This window comes from Falco naumanni, chromosome Z (assembly GCF_017639655.2).
Source record: "Falco naumanni isolate bFalNau1 chromosome Z, bFalNau1.pat, whole genome shotgun sequence".
NCBI lineage: Eukaryota > Metazoa > Chordata > Aves > Falconiformes > Falconidae > Falco > Falco naumanni.
The window spans coordinates 63,242,482-63,260,540 of NC_054080.1; the positions used below are offsets into that span (position 1 = coordinate 63,242,482).

General features: G+C 36.0%; 1 protein-coding gene across 1 annotated transcript in view; it reads right to left on the bottom strand.

The window, feature by feature from the left end:
* CWC27 (CWC27 spliceosome associated cyclophilin) overlaps positions 1-18,059 on the bottom strand; it is a 127,466-nt gene that overhangs the window by 98,645 nt on the left and 10,762 nt on the right. Inside the window, exons 9-10 of the mRNA XM_040579032.1 lie at positions 17,957-17,990; positions 13,867-14,042 (exon numbers count right to left, since the gene is read on the bottom strand). Coding sequence (XP_040434966.1) covers positions 13,867-14,042; positions 17,957-17,990 — 210 coding nt within the window. The remainder of the gene's footprint in view (positions 1-13,866; positions 14,043-17,956; positions 17,991-18,059) is intronic.

The following is an 18,059-nucleotide window of genomic DNA, read 5'->3' on the forward strand; positions in this document are numbered from 1 at the left end:
CTGCCTTTTCCCCAGAAATATTATCCATAGACAGCAGATTTCTAAGAGTAAAAAAGCATATTTTGCCAATCATTACCTCAGAAAAGTGAGGGTCATTGTAGCATATTCTGGTCTTCAGTTCTAGAAAATACCACTGCTTTTTTACTTTTAAATATTAGTATCAAGTTGTCTATGAAGCTAGAATAAGAAATGCCTTCAACAGAACTCTGAATTGGATTGCTAGAAACACCAAGGAAAAATTTACAAAGAATCCCTTAATCTAAAACAGCATTCCTGAAATCACATCTCTAAGATACATACAACATCCACCAGAAGTATGCAGGCAGCAATGCAGCTAACAAACTATGATCACTATAAATGTATCTGTGAAAAACGTCGAAAATACCCCCTTAAAATACAAGAAGCAGATGAAACAACCATCATCATTAGGGAAGTTCCTCTCAAATGATTTCCTTTACCACTCTCAAAGAAAGCAGATTCAAATATGAGCACACTAACAAAAAAATTCTTCAAAATTTCTTCAATATTCTTTGTCCACATTCAGAATATGAGAAAAATATAAAACTAAGAAGCAGTATTATCTAGATACAAATGTCTTTACTAAAAATTAAACATTTTTATACAAGAAGTAAATTATTATTGTACTTAATGACACCATTTAATGTAAATCACTTAATTTAAGTCACTTCAAAGTGAATTAAAAAAAATGATGTATTACCATTTTACTATGCAAAAATCTTTTAGTAAGAGTAAACATTCTGCAGCGGAATTCAGCTTTCATTTAATAACAGTCTTCCAGCAGCAATCACACCTCCTGCAAATAATGTAAACTGCTGTGAGGAATAGCAAAGAAAACCGAAAACTTTCAAAGGAATTAAGAATATAAGTGATACTCAGTAGCAGTGCAATAAAAACAGAGTAGAAGCCTAACAACAGTAAGGATAGGACTACAAATTTGCTTGATTAAAATTCTGCTAGTGGCAAAGAATCAGAAAATGATATTGCTATATGTATACAGCAGTAAAGGAAATGTCCTGGAAAAGGTCCTACACAGCGGCTTGCTTTGGAAGTATTGACTATATACCTGCAGAATAACACAGGAAAGTGGATGTTTGCTTTAAAAAAAAAAACAAACCAATAACAACAAAACCAACCCCAAACCTAGAACAACAAAGATAAAAGATGCAAAATAAAAATTTCATTACCCTATACTGCATAGCTCTTAAAGAAAGCTGAGCTTCCCTATTGACCAAAGAGGAAGAAGAAAGAAAGCTTGAATCCCACCGCCGAATTTATACAGGAATTTACTTCAAGCTCATCACTAAGGTATCTAACTCTCCAGTGCTGATTATGTTTTGATTAGAAACCGAATACTTCAGGCTGAAGAGAAAATGGGCTTAGAAAGGCAACAATTTGTTAAGATTCTTCACAAAAAACATGACAGAAAACCTATTATCCCACTTGCAAAGCAAAGCAGATAGGTGGACTTGCAGACAACTCAGTGAAGACCTGTAGTAAAAACATTTGGATGTTAAGTGTTATGAAACAGGATGGAGAGTAATATGAAATGCAGCCTAAGACAATGTAGTAGCTACAATCTTGGAGGCAAAAAAAAAAAAAGTAGTAATTAAATCAGTAGCAGTTTTCTTTACTATCTGAAAGATTTCCTAATAAAATATGCTCTGCTCACAGTTTGCAATTTATTTTGTTCTATATTACCAAACTACCAACTACTACTATTAAATACTATCAAAAACTTAACAACTTCTTAGGCATGAATTGAATTTTACTTATTTTTATTCATAAAACATTACTACTTATAAAGATTCCAAAACCAGAGTCTCATGACCAACATGACTCGTTCCACACTATATTAAAAATACCTATTACCTTTTTGGCTCTGTAGTAAGTCATGTAAGATAATAAAAATATTGAATTATACCATGAACTGACCGTCTAGAGACAAACAACAGATGCAATGAATAAAGAAAATGTTTGAACATGCTGTAGTCATCCTTCACTGCCCTATCACTTTAAGATGTACTGTTGTACTGACAAAAACATTATTCTTTAATAGAAACAAAAACCTCAAAAATGTCTCTTCCCATGCTACTCAACTCTGTTGAAACAAAGAAAGGAAATGGAGCATGAACATTTAGCAATTAAAAAGTATGCAGCTATACCACTGTTAAATCCATCTTGTTATGTTACCAAAAGAAATTTAAAAAAAAAAAAAAAAAACAACAAAAACCCACATGTGCAGCTAAACAACTGAGAACACTCCAGCTCTTTGAAATTATATCTTACCCACAACATACTGCTAACAATTCACTGTATAATAAGGATTACACATTCTCACCTTCCATCATGCTAACTGCATTTTCACGGGTCATCTACGCATCCTTTTTTCCAGGTGACTAGACAAATGCACACACTAGCTTCACCTAAAAATACAGTGACTCTTGCCAAGTAGCAGCAGGATGAAATATACCACAGTAACAATCTCCTCTTTGTCCCTGGCTAACACTATACCTATTAAAATGCTTTGATGCTTAGCCAAGAAAAAGCTCATTGCTGGGATTCTAGGTTTTGTGCCCAAACAATCTAGGTTTGTGTTTAATATAGTATAGTCTGCTTTTAAGTTACTGCCAATCAAAAACTCCATAAAGAGTATGTCTAGGATTATTTTCTCTTTACAATGAATGTTATTAAGGTAAAGAATACAGAAAAATTTACATTATTAAAAAAAAAAGAATCCTGCAATCCTTAACACTAAGTAAATGTTCTTATTCAGAAAAATGAAGTATTTCTAAAACCAATTCTGAAGTAATCTTTCTTGTATGTCAGTTACATGTGTCTGAAATATTGACATTCTTGAACAAAATATAAAAATGCAAATGAAAAGGAACACTCTAACTTGTGAAACTTATGGTTAACTTCGGAATTCATTTTTACCAAAGGAAAAGAAGATAATTCTTTCCATTTTCTGAGGTAATTAGAAAGAGAACCAGAGAACCTTGTCAGTAAAAAGTAACTGATTAACTATTTTAAAGAATGGATATATTCAAAACATTACACTTAGCTAAATCAAATATTATTGTTTTCCTTAAAGAAAAGTAGTCAGACTAGAGTGATCCCTCATGCACTAAGAAGTATAAATCAAAAGAAAATATTAATTAAGTGTACCATAGAAGTATTAGTACTATGATATTACTTGAGATGAGAAAAAATCCTAATAACCAAATGACTTTGTAAAACATATAAGGATTAAAACAACAGTGAGTGTCTTTCAGGGTTCTAGTCCCCAGCAAGATGCTGTTCTCATTTCCTTCCAAGAGTGATGTCTGTATCTTTTATGCAGTGTGCGTGTGCTGTGGGTAGGTCATGCACACTCTCTACAGCATTAAAACTTGCCTCAAAGTCTCTTGTCTTTTGACAAGCTTACTGCTGGCCCTAGTTTTGTAGCTGATTTTTTAAAACACAATTTACTGGGATTGTATAATGGATCTATTTTACAAGAAAGTCCACAAGCAACTGTAACACTCTAACTGAGGAAAAAACGGCAAGAAGTGGCCAAGGGGTCAGGAAAGGAAGGCAATAATCCCTTAAACTAGCCTTGTGGGGACCCCTCCCCACCAAAAAAAACCCACAAAAACCAAACAAAAATCCCACACTAACAGAAGTGACTCGGTCCCAAGGGTAAGACCTTTCTTTGTCATTTTAGCCGAAATACTCCTTCCTCTCCTTTATTCTTCATACCATACAATGATCATCAAATTCCAATCCAAAGGAATTTCAGTGGTTCTCAGGCTTATTTAATGGATGAATTTTCACTTACATTAATAGTTTCACTGGAATCATTGAGTCATGTAAACCTTTGCAGAAGTGAGCAATTTCCATATGACTGTAGATAAATGGCAATTTATAAATTAGCACTTTGGTTTCAAATCCATATCAGATTTATGTGCCGTGATATGTCACTCAAAGCATACAGAACACACACAAATTAATGTGGAAGTCTATCAAAACAAACATCTGACATGCAGGTAGGTATGACCTTAAGATATCATATGGCCTGTGGGTGAGTCTGTGTATGGGATCATTACAAAGTCAGGATAACAATACCAAAACAGGAGATTCTGAAACCACGCCCCTTCTTTCAGACACTCTGGAAACATACAGGACTAAATCTTTCTTCCTTTTTTTTTTCCCCTCTTATACCTAAAGTGAATTTTTGTGTCATTTTCTAGTTTAGCCATAGTCAAGATCAAGCAAGGCATCATGAAAATATCTAACATAATTTTTCTGGGGATCCATTTTATAAAGACACCTTCACAAACATGCCAAAAAAAGTTCTGTTTCTAAATTACAAAGATGTGGAAATGTATATGTTTGTATTTTTCAAAAGGCAGAAGCTTAAAAGAGGTACTACATTAATCAAATACACACTCAACCAAACTGTGATTCAAAAGAATTCATTCTTTTACAGAATCACAGAATGTTCAGAGTTGGGACACCAATTTAACAGACTATATCAAAATAAGTTCCTATTTCAGATTTCTTCATGAAAGTCACATTGACTTAGCTTACATCAATACTGTTCCTGCTGTTTTTCGATACCTGGACAATGAATTCTTACCAATTTGTGTCTGATTTTTCTCAACACCACAGGTTAAAAAAAAAAAAAAGTTTTATTTTTCCTAACAGGTAGCTCCAGATCACACACATCTCCTTACCATAGCTGGGGTAATAAACCACAACAGACATGTTCTCTTAGGTATACACAGACCTAAAAGTGTTTAGGATTCCAGAGCGTTCCACCTGCAAACCACAGGAGGCATGTGTAAATCATAAGCAGTACAACGCACTTACAGTGTCAACTAGGTATTATGCTGTATAATATTTAATGGACCATTATTTTGTCTACTTAATTTTTGACATAATCCCTAAATTCTTCAAAGGTAGGGCCCCACTTAAAGCAAGTCACAATGCTAAGTTTGAGCTCATTGAGCTAAGTTTTTGCTGGATGTGTGTACAAGGACTGTATGCAGACATGCCTACACTTATGGAGTAAAAACAGGAAAATGCATTGATCTTGATATGTAACAGCTGCTTTATTCTTATGCTGTAAAGACAATTCATAGTTAACTGAAAAACTTAATTCCTTGCTCACAACTAATACTCCAAACTCTTCACCGCTTTGTTTGGGCTGCTCCTCTAGTCCTCTCATATGCTGAAAACATCTAGGTAGTTACTACCTGCATAATATAGAAGGTACCTAGTACTTTCCATCAGAGAGCTACTGCTTCTCCAAATGCTTTTCAAATGATATTTCAAGATGAGAGTATAAGAACAGAAATAGAAATCCGAATCTGTTAACTATTGAACAAACACTGGCGTAACACTTAGAACAGTCCTAGGCATGTTTAGTGTAAAAAAGCCACTAACGATTAGGATTTAAGAGTAACATTTTGATACTTTGTACTGAAACAGGACTAGCAGGAAAGATTTGCTGCTTACCTGCTCCCTTGAAATTAAGCATTATATGAGTTTTTGCACTTTTCCAGAAATATTGGTTAGGATTTTATGGATTATGAAATAGGTTCTGCATCCTATTTGAGAAGAGCTGTGCGGCAGTTCTGAAGAGCACAGTAACTCACTTGGGAAGTTCATAAGCTATGTTTTCCAGACAACTTCAGACCTTTTTGTCAGCATACTATGGGACAAAACTGCATGAAAGGAGTTGAGATCACAGAAGAAAACAGGTAAGTCCTTTGACATCTAATTGCAAAAATTTCAGTGTGTAGGATTATCCCATTACGCTTCTCAGTCTTTTGCAAGCCACAAGAGCTACAAGGTCAAGAATCTACAGGTGGCCTCCCAGTATCTAGCTTTGACTCTAATACTATATATTAAAATATTTTATATATTAAACTGTATTTTAATACACAACATATAGTAGTCTAACAGACGAACCTCTGGGGATGCTGACTGTAAACTCTAGCTAAGTACCCTGCAAAAGCTCCAAAACATTATGCTGATTACACTATACCTAAAAATCAGAGGGCTGGGTGACGAATGCTGGAGACTATGCAGTAGAAATTTTATGTTTAGCATAGTTTTGCAAAGCACAGCACAGAGTTAATACAAGGAAGCACTGAAGAACCAGTTAGAAGTATTGAGAAAGATGGGACTTCTTTGGTCATACAATACTTCCTCCCTCACTCCTGGATTAAAGATTACAGATCTCTAGTTACCACCCTATCCAAAATACATGCTATACACAGCACAACGAAGTCAAATGAAAAGTGCTGTAACTCTGTAGCCAACGTTTTAGAGAATTATATTACACAGATATCTTTGTCATGTGTTATGTAATCATCTTTAATTTGTTTTCAAATCAAGACAATGTACTTTGAATACACTCCTGTATCTAGCAGAGTGCAGACAGAAAAAAAGTTTAATTTAACATCACCACTCAGTAATTGTTCTATTCCATAAAATGGAATAGAACAATTTTATCTATTAAATTGTTTAAAATAGCTTTCAATGCTTATTTTAGGCTGAAGCACAACCTGCCCACTTTAATGACCTTAAAATGAAACAACGTAAGTTCATTTGCTGGTTTATAACTCAAGGTTGATCCTAGTTTTAAAAGGATACACATACAAATGAAGCATGATAACTACACAGTGAACATGTCTTTTTTGGAGTATAGAATGAATGATTCTGAACAAAATACAAATGTTTACAATTAAGCTTCCACTGTCAGATGAAATAGAAGCATTACTCTTAATACTTCTAAATACTTAAGAATTTTAAAATTCTACAAAAATTAAATTCAAAATGTAGGTAGCATTGTAACAAAGATCTGAAGGTACCCCAATACGAAAAGAGACAAGAAGAGAGACTACAGATTTCAAGCCAATCTCATGCAACAATCTTCTGTAGTAGTACAATATATCTAGTGGCAGATTTTCATCTGTTTGGTTCAACTTGACAGTTTTGGCATTTTTTTCTTGTTTTATTCTTTTAACACTTAACAGATGTTTCCCATTAATCTAATACCTGGCACTTTATGGACTTCCACAAAGACATTGGGATCCAAAGTTAAGAGATCACGACAAAAGGGCAATAGGTTTGTGTGTACTTTAACAAGCTGCAGCTAAAGCTATTAGTTTAATCACACATCCAAAAATGAAAACTAACCAATTTACATGTGCTCAACAGTTAAATTAATTTTACATCAATTTTACTAGCAATGTCTTTTTTTACAAAAAAAGCAGTGGATTACACACACAAAAAAAGTACTTCAGGCTCGAATACAGTAATACAATTACACCTTCCCACAGAAAAAGCAGAGTAGTCAAAACCAATGAGGTTTCAGAGTAGCATTATTGATTCTTACACAACGCTCTCAGAGAGTTTCTTAGCAGAATTCAACATGAGTTCCTGACCAGTTGCTAACTTGGCTAATTTTAGAGTCAACCCAAATAATGTCTCTTACTGTATGAAATCAGGAAAACTTGCTTCCCAGTACTTTCCAGTAAGAAAGTCCTTAAAAAATAAACCAGCAACACCAAACAGGCCAGAAGAACGTCTTCCTTAACTAAGAATTAGGTTACAGAGGTATTGCTTAAAATAGTTGCCAATGAGACATTAACCACTGGCTGGAAACGGTTCTATTCACTCCAGGAAACTCAGTGCTAAGTCTGCTACTAGTGAATCACAAAAACTGTCACAGTAGCAAATTCTCCTATCAGGATACTGGGCAACCTAGCCTTGCTAAGTAGAACAGAAGATGAAGACAACTTGCCAAAATCTAGGAAGTAAAACAGAACAACTGTACAAAATGTTAAACTAGTTCTTGAAGAGTGATGACTGAAAATAATCCAGAAAGCCCTAGCAACATAAGCAATCTCAGTGGAATACTGGTAAAAAGGATTGATGTGGGCACTGTATGAATAAACAGGGAGCTGGAAGTAAGAAGAAAAGTTGTTGCTATCTGTATATAGCACTAGTGAAGCTAATAATAAGTTACTGGTCAAAGCTTTTTAACCAATGTTGAAAAATTATAGAAGCAACAAAAAAAGCCATAAAGTGACTGAATGGCTGGAAAAAATGTCTTACTGTAAAAGACAGAAAGAACTCAATAAATACAGTTTATCGAAAAGACAGAAAGGACTCAATTAGAATTTAAGCAGCAACAGGAAATAAAACATACTGCAGTGAACTTCAGAAAAAGGCACAGCAAAAAATTTGTTCCAAGTTAAAGCCAGACAAATTATAATGTAAAACTGGATGAGGTGCTGTTAGGGGTAAGGTATCTAAATACTGGAACAGATTACACTCACTGGCTACATGTGGATTTGTCCTAGTTTTGGCTGGGATGGTTATCTTCTTTAGTAGCTGGTGCAGGGCCATTTTGGTGTGAGAACGTTGATAACACACTGATGTTCTTAGGTGTTGCTGGGTGATGTTTACACCAAGTCAAGGACTTTATAATTTCTCAGGCCTTGCCAGCAAGAAGGCTGGAGGGACATAATAATTTAGGAGGGGACACAGCTAGAACAGTTGACCTGAACTAGCCAAAGGGATATTCCATACCATGAGACATCATGATGAGACATTATGCTCAGTATATAAACTGGGAGGGGGGTTGGCTGGGGCCTGCTGATCGTTCCTTGGGGACTGCTTGGGGTTTGGTCAGCAGGTGGTAAGCAGTTGTATTGTACGTCACTTGCTTTTTTTCCTCCCCTCCCTTTGGATTTCATTTCTCCCCCTTCTCCCTTCCTTTCATTATAACATTATTATTGGGCTTTTTTGTTTTATTTTATCTCAATTATTAAATTGTTCTTATCTCAACTGTCATGTTTTACATTCCTTTCTGATTCTCCTTTCTATTGCTCCGGGTGAAGGAAGAATGATCGAGTGGTTACATGGTACTTAATTACCAGCTGGGGCTAAATCACAACAGGACTAAACTACACTCTCTTGATATCTACACGTTGTATTTCAATGCCTTTCCTGTTCAGTTGTAGCCAAAGAGTGAGCTCCATACTGGGGTAACTGGCAATAAATTATGACATGAGATGAACTGTGTATCTAATGCTCTCATTTGGCTTAAAACTATTAACAGAATACCTAAATTTGCTATATGAAAGCAGCAACAGTTGTTCAGGTATAGCGAAGCCTGAAGTCAGTTGCAAAGAGAGTTTGTATTCAAGAATTCAAAAGCCAGTCTTATTAACGCACAATTTATACTTCTTGGTGGTAAACTGAAAAGCAAGGAGACAAACTGTAATGTTGGACAAGGCCTGATAGCAACAGTTATTATCTGGTTTAAGAAAATGCTAGCAGGGTTAAAAATATTGTTAATAAATTGGAAATAGTAAATTATTGTGAATAAAGAGTATCTCAGTTCTATACAGAAATGGGTAATTTTGAATTCCAAAGTGAATAAGTAGCTCTAAGTAGATGGTATTCGCATCACATTGCCACTACTTACAGACAACACTCAGAAAAAAGTATAAAGGTAGCTTCCTGAACACAAGATGAGATATTGGATTACATTTAAATAAGTAGAAGCATTAAATAAAATAACTAAATAAATGTATGTCTGTGATAAAAACAATTAAAAAAACCAGCTAAAATGCTGCTGGACTTGTTTTGGCTTGTAATTCCAGACCTCAGTGGAGTCTAAGGTGGTGGGCGGGGGCAGATAATGGTTTTAAAAAAAAATTTAAAAAAAGAGATTACAGAAGCCTTCCGGTTGGAAGGAACCTCAGAAACTCATCTACTCTAGCCTCATGCTCAAACCAGATGATAACCACTGCTCTTCCCCTCCTCTTGCCTTTCCTAAATCCATGCTGACTATTTCTAATCACCTTTTCTCCTTCACGTGCCCAGAAACAGCTTCCAAAAGAACCTACCCAATTATTTGCTCAAGGACCAAAAGTAAGGCTAAACAGATAATCCCTATGACGACTGCCTTTTCTGAAAACAGGCATAAGATCTGCAACATCCTCCAGTCAGAGGATTTCCACAGTGTTTCAAAGATTACAGACAGCAGTCTTGCAATGACATCAGCCACCTTGCAATGAAGATTATAGACAGCAGACTTGTGAGTCTCTAGAATTATTTTTCTTTTCATTATAATGACTGCATTATAAGCACAAGGTAACAAGTGCACAATAAATACATTTAGAACAAAATATTCTACCATGTATTATTAACTTACGAACAAAAAATACCCAATTCATCTTTTGTAACAATTGCAGATTTATGATAAGAAATCTTGATTTAAAGGTCTTTTAAAAGGCTTCCATGAGATTACATATAAAATTTACCTTTGGCTGTTCTACACAGTACTATGACAGCACTTCAGGAAAGCAATCTTGCGTACTCAGTGTGTCAAAGTTTATTCAGATGCTAAGAAAGTATTATGGTGTCTTACCTATATGCAATTTTTTACTGCATGGTCTGAAGTGGACTTAGAATGAACTTGAGCATGTCTGCTTAGCATTATTAACTGATTTTATTACTATTGCACCTAGATGACAAAATGATAGTGGGGATGCAAGTCACTTGACCAGGTGCAGACATATGCAAGCAAACTAGTTATTTCAATCTGTTTTCTAACAAATGGAGAAAAAGAAATCAGAGGAATCACACCTTAAAAAGTGTTAAGATTTCTCCTTTGGGGATGAAATGAGTAATTTCTTATACATCACGTAAGGTGTCTAAAGCTTCACAAGATTGTTTATTTTACCTATGACATGCAAGGTGCATACTAAAAAAACTAGGAATGCAAAGGAGTGGCAATATAGATAATATTAATTACAACAATCATTGATACTAACTACTGCTGTTACTAGTCATCTCCTTATGATAGTCAATGATTGCTTACAAGCCAAAAGAAATGTGATTACATAGTTCAACTGCAATTCATAGGATTATTAGGAAAAAAATATACAACAGGAAATACAAAATTCAAGTGATACTAACCACTCAAAAAGTCAGCTTTTCTTCATCAGTAGTTTAGCTATTCTAGAAACCTATTTCATATTGCTACTTAATAGCACATGTATTATACGGATGCAACTGAAACTGTTGGCTGTACAATGAAAAACTGTGCAGCCAGCTGTACTCGCACACTGCATGTCTTGCAAATAAGCAGTTGTGGAAAAAAGCTGCTAACCAGACATGTGTAGCACCCGAGCCCCACCTACAGGATGAAAACAAATTTTAAAACAATACCTTTAACTGCCAACCTAGAAGACTGTTTACTCTGAAGCATTGATGATATCACAAGCCACTGCCATTTTACAAACTCGATGTAATGCTGATAAATTTGATCACTCTTGCCATGTTGGCAAACACTTCTTTTATCTGTATACATTTCTTCATGTAAACAGCTGTTCTATACTTTGAAGTTTAGGTTTAAGCTTTCTAATTAAAAACAACAGACGTGTGGGATTTCTCTAACAACTTGCCAGAATGAGTGGGAAATTATTTTTCCCCAGGTTTCCTATCTCATACAAAATTGGAAAGTGTCTCTATTTTTTTAAAACCTACACAAAAGGTTTAAATGCATAATGAAATGACTAAAATGAACTTTACCATTTGTGTACTCCAAGTACAACTGCCTTTAGAAGTGGTATTGGATCTCAGTACCATAAATTGAGAAGGTGGCTACTGTTTCCATATTGTTTCTCTTCAACAGATATGGAGAGTTCTCACTTCACAAATGGATTTGTATTAAAAGAAACAGGACCGATACAAATGAACACAGATTTGTAGAAGTCGTCATGCACGTTAAAAGACGGTACTCTGAAAAAATATTTTTAGATGTTCAATTATTCTGTTAGCACATTTAAATATCTGATGAGATGAAGAATTCTGATAGATAGCATGTTTCTTGGCCCTCCAATAAGTTAGTAGAATTACCCTTCAAGCTATGTACGGTGGATCCAACTTTTTGTTTGATATTTGCATGACCCACGTCTCTATCCACTTGGACTACAGTGGGTGGTGAAGTCCCATGAGAATACTACCAATCACCTCCCATACACTTATAAAAAAGTCACTATTCCAGAAAATGAAACTTGCTAATGTTTATCTTAATTTATCTCATAAGATCTCAAAGTTAATAACACCTTATTTATAATAAACAATACCATATCTTAGATTTTCATGCCAGAAGATGCCAGACAATTATTTCAAAAACATTAAGTCTAGAAAGTTATGTTACTTGTGGTACTAGGCAATATCTCCCAAGGCTACGGCTCGCAAATGCTAAAACACCATCCAATAAAACCCTCTTCTGAGTTAAGATAACCCATTTGGCTATAGTACTACTGTTACTGCCCTGAAAAAGTGAAGTAAATACAACCACAGGACACTGACCACCCACACGCAGAACCAGCAACTTACAGAATGCCTACATAAACGTCTGAAAATGTCATAAAATGTCACGCAAGTTTGGGCACAGAGTATCTCACTCCTAAGCATATGCTGTAGGTTTAAAACATACATATTCCCTTCACATGACAAACTTGTTATTATACCTGAGGCCAAGTTGTTTCCAGGAGCCATCCCTGTAAAACCCAACAGACAGTTAAACAGATTGGTGGACGGGTAGGCAGACAGCTAAGTATGTACAGAGTGCAATGCCTTTTGCTGTCCCGAAGATGTTATTTGGTTGCCATGTAATTGAAGGTACGTTTTCAGAAAGAGTTTTCTTGGAGAACTTTTAAATGTTGGAATCCTTGCCTCCGCTATCTGATACAGATCGGTGTTTGATAGCTGTATTTGTCCAATCTCCATGCTCAAAAAAAGTTCACTGACTCTGAGAAACTTGTACTTATTCTGTATTAGGCAATATTATGGGTACTATCACAAATGTTACTAAGGTACAGGATTATTCAATCACTGAAGGCAGAGTACTGAAAACCAACAATTACTTCGTTCTGCAGTCAGGAAACTGCTTCAGCACGTTTCTGCAAGATTTGAGACAGAAAACTACCTTGTGTACTCATCCCACATACCAACATATAGCCATTTCAATTGACCCAAGATAATAATTCATGTAATTTACCACTGGAATTATCCATCAATCTCAATTTTAGGACTAGTAACCAGATTTGGTGATCCACGTTATCCATCCCAATGGATGACTAGAACCCAGGCTTTTATGTCTGTAAAGAGTTGAATATGTAATTCAGTAATTTGAATACAGTGCTACACTAATAAACACAGACATACTCCAACTCTAAGAACAGCTCTAGATGAGATTTAAAAACTGAGGTACGAATTGCAGCATTGGAAAACTGGTACACTTCAAGAATGACTACTGTGTTAAACCAGACTTTAACGGATGATGAGGAAGCCTTTGCTTTCTGTAAATATCAATGTTGGACAAGGAAGCCTTTACTTCCTGTAAGTCTCAACACTGGCTGACCACCACGTGTTATGAGATAAAGACGACACAAAACTCAACCTTACAACCCTACAACAAACCAACAACTCTACAAAATAGAAAGAAAAAGTAAAGCTTGACAAACACATATAAAGACTCCTCATTTATAACTCCCAGGGAAAAACAAAACTCCCCTAAGGTATCAGTAAGTGCTCAGTGTTAACAAAATGTGACTTAACTGTTTGGCTCAAAGTGCCTAACGAAACTAAGAAATGAGAAAGCAAAAGGCAGTTTTGTTTTCCACAGTTGGAGGTGAGCTGGGGGGAATAATTTGCATGCAATACTAATCTATCAATGTAGTTAACGCAAAACTGGAACTGAGCAGAAAATCTAACTGTAAACAAGCTGGGGGGGGGGGGGGGGGGGGGGGGGGGAAGGCACAATACCTGCGACTAGTTGTTTTCTTTTCTGACTTAGTTTCTTCCTCTTGAAGTTGCTGTTTAGCATTTTCACTTGTATCAATTTTCAACTTCTTGGCAATGCGTTCTTTCATTTGGAATCTCTCATCGCTAGCAGCTTCGCCTTCTACACTATCAGCATCTTCATCATGGTCTTCTTCCTCCTGTATTGATTTAAAATGGTCACATTCTTTTTTTATTACAGAACATTGAATATGGAAAGTTTTTCTTTCAAAGATAGTATCTTACAAAAAAAAAAAGAAAAGAAAATACTTCATTTTAAGCAAACTTCTCAAACAAATACCTCATTTGCTTCAGAGGGGGGGAAAAATAGAAATATGGTAATTAAATATTTTTTTCCTACACAAATTACATCTTTTTTGTATGGCTTAAACTAAAACAGTCTGTTCTGGACTGTAAACCCTTACAGGTCTGCAGAAGACCTCATATCAATGTGGTATTAGTCCGGTCATTGCTCACGAATTGAAAATTTGATCAAGGCAATACATTAAACATTTCCTTTACTTTCCACTGAAACAAAACTTAGTAAGAACTTCCTGTTACAGGGCTACCCTACAGTGATGATGGGATGGAAAAGACTTGCCCATCAGGCACTGCGAGGGAATTTACAAATACCAACCACATTGATCAAAAGCGGCTGTGAAGATCTGCCGAATCAATCATCCTGACTTGCTACTGAGGTATTATGCTTCCAGGCCTAGCAAAGGCAAAAGGGAATAAACCAACTTGGTTCTAAGACATTTTGAGAGATAAGTAAATCACTCCTTTCAGTAATGAAGAAGCAGACTGACCAGACCAAGGGATCCAAGTCTGACTACTTCCTTCCTTGAATAAGGAAGCCTGGATGAATCTCAATGCAAGGTTCCCAGCTCAAAGACTAGGCACATCTTTTAATGTTTATTTTGGAGTTATGCTGATTAGCTAAAGAAAAAGCCTAAGATGCTTCATGATTGCAATTTTAACCACACAGAGGGAAAGGACAGACTTAGAACTGGTATTCCAGAGGACTGCAGTGCATCCAGGAGACTGTCAGCATGTCAGTACTTGCAGAAGAACACTGAAGACAATGTGCATGTCCTGGGTGTCACTGACAGGAGGAAGAGTAGTATGAAGACCTTGTCCATAAACATGGAGAGGGAAGAAAAATTAAAAGTAGCAAGAGGCACAATTTTGTGAATAGAACAGAAAAATCAAGAGCTGGATTTCAGATGTTGTATCTGAGACACTGTTATGAATCTTCTGACTACCATGCTTAGATTTTAGACTTATTCGACAAGAGAAGACTGACCAGGACTAAAAAATGAAATCTGTGAACATCAGCACAGTAAAACAGCTGAATATTTTGTCAGTGAAATAACTAAAAGGTTGTTTCAAGGGCTTCGTCCATTCTTTTTAAATAGAGGAAAAAAAGTAGAACACAATCAGCATTTCCCTTAATTTCCAAGAAAGTTACTGTGTGACAGAGAAGATAAAGAAACTTCCTGAGGGATTTGTAAATTATCAGGCAGATGGGATGACATCAGACCTCAATTGCAGGGGACAGAATCCAGAAAAGGAAGAAGACAGGATTGTGTTCCAGGTGTTTAACAACTAAGCATAAAGACAGACACCTGGTGGAGATTTGGCTAAGGCTTAGGTTAGAGCATTTCACTGAAACGCAAGGAGTTGGAAAGGGAACTCCTGGAATAAAAATGGACAACTCTAGACAAATTACAACTGCTGAGTAGTAAGCTAATCAAAAATTTCAGAAATCTGAGTAAGCGGAAGGGGGTTACATGAATGGTTATTTTAAAATGGGAAAGACAAAATGGTGCAACTTGTCCAACTCAGCTGAATTCCCTACTTCCTGAGCCTTCTATTCCCCTCACTCTGCACAGGATTTCACCAGTTCTTTTCCAGAAAAACACTAACAAAATAGGATAAAACCTTTCTCCTCAACCCTGTCCCTCCTGCAACTGTATTCTTTTCTCCTGCCCAGAGTCCTCCTTCAGTCCCTCTTCTGTCTCATTTAACTCCATCTGATCTTGTATCTTTTAGGCTTGCATTTTTCTGAAGTCTCATTACCAGCTAATAAATTTAGCACATTTCCACCCAGAATGGGCTACATGGAAACTCAGGAGGTAAGATGCTGTTCAGTTGGAAGATGGTGTTCTCCTAGTGACACAGAAATGCAAAACTGCCTAGTACTAGTTTTTGCTGCTGCTGTTAGCTGGGTAGAGTTGCCCTGTTCTTCTCTTTGCTCTGGAAATATAAACGTAATGACAGATTTTGTGTCAGAATGACTAGTGGCTACTATATGTAGTATGATTTAGTCCTTTGAGAAGATTTTTTAATCGGGGGTAGATATCAAGATTTATCTATCCATAGAACTAATGAAACTCACTGTTCAGTAACTCACTGAAAAACAGGGAGAGGAAAATAACTTATGCAGAAACGGTAAATGGAGGAAAATCACTGGAGAGAAGAAAATTTTCAGTCTTGTGAACATATTTCAAATAATGTTTTAATTAATGACCTAGGCACAAAAAGAGGTTTAACAAATAGCAATGAAGTACTGTTAATACAAAGGATCCAACTCTCAAAGCATGAAATGCATCACCTTGAGGACTGCAGTAAGAGAAACAGGATGATATTTAATAGCATGAACAGTAAGGTCAGGCACTTAGGGAATAATAACAGGAGTTTCTCTTACACGCTAGGGACTTGTTATTTGGGGGAGGTATGGAGATCTGGAAGAATTATTTGCTCATAGGATGGCTATAAAACTACCAATCTGTTGCAGCCGTGTAAATACGGAGGTGATCCTGTGATGTGTTAACTGAAATAAATCTAAGAAAGATGATACAATACTAGTACCACTTTAGAAGGCTCAGATAACTACCTGAAATGCTAGAGTATACCTAAGATCTTTCAATGAAATGAAATTTAAGGACAGCATCTGAAGAAAAAAACCAAAAACCTTCCCATTTCCTGCTTCATGACAGCATTGTAACAGCATTCAGATTAATCAGGCTGAAAAATAAAAATTTAAATAAATACACCTAACATGTTCCTTTTCTATATTCCCTGAATCCAGTTCACTTAAAGGACTATTAGACCATCTGAAGAATTATTAACTAAATACCATTCTCAGAACCCTTCTAACATTTAAATGCTGCTGCACAGCAGGAATTACAATGTGTCCAAGAACCTGAACTCATACTATACTTTGTGGAAAAAAAACAGGAAACAACATGGCAGCAGACAGTTGGGTTTTTTAGGCACAAGAACTGTGTCTTTCCTTCACTTCCACAGTGTGCACATTGCCTGTACATGGTGGATAGATACGGAAAACAGCACTTCTCAGCATTCAGGCTGGGGAATGGGAGATTACATTCCCAATCAAATGTTACATCTTTGCCAACATCCTATACAACTGCATCTCAAAAGGGCATCTGCACGACATGCAGCTGGAGGCAGAAATTACACACTTCAACTAGCAATCCTAATCTGTACCATGTACGACAGTCTCCCTGTAATCAGAACACCCTCCATGTTTGGTTGAATGTTACCGCTTGGTTATTCAGATTTCCTGTCTTTCAGAGGTGAGAATCTTCATCAATACAACTTAAGTGATAAACATGCACTGAGGTTTTGTTCCCTTGAAGAAATCTAATAGGACTTTCACTCACAGAAGAGATTTCCTCTCAAGATATTGGAGTTATTTCATTATTCGTAACAAACTTAACTTCAACTTTTTTTTTTTTTTTGTAAGAAGCAATTTCAGGGCTTTTATTAATGGTTTGTCACTCTGTGGTACATAACCTCCCATATACCTAATCTGCTGACTGAAATATCTGGTAAGCAGCTTTTATAAAATACAGTAGGTAGTATATGCTGCAAATGATCACAATGGCCAAACCTTAGAGCTCTGAAAGGCCTCCAGCCTTCTGCTGGAAATCTGACTTGAGTTAGTTTTCAAAAACCCCTAAAGTAGCATTTGTTCCCCTAAGAAAATTTAATTCGCATTCACACATGGTAAGAAACAAAGACTTATGTGTAAATAAAAGTTACTTACCTCACTCAAATCCTTTTCTTCACTTGCTTCTTCACTAAAAGAAGAAAAATAATCTTAACTACTTTGAAGTCCCAGAGACTTAAAATACTGTTTAAAAGGTTGC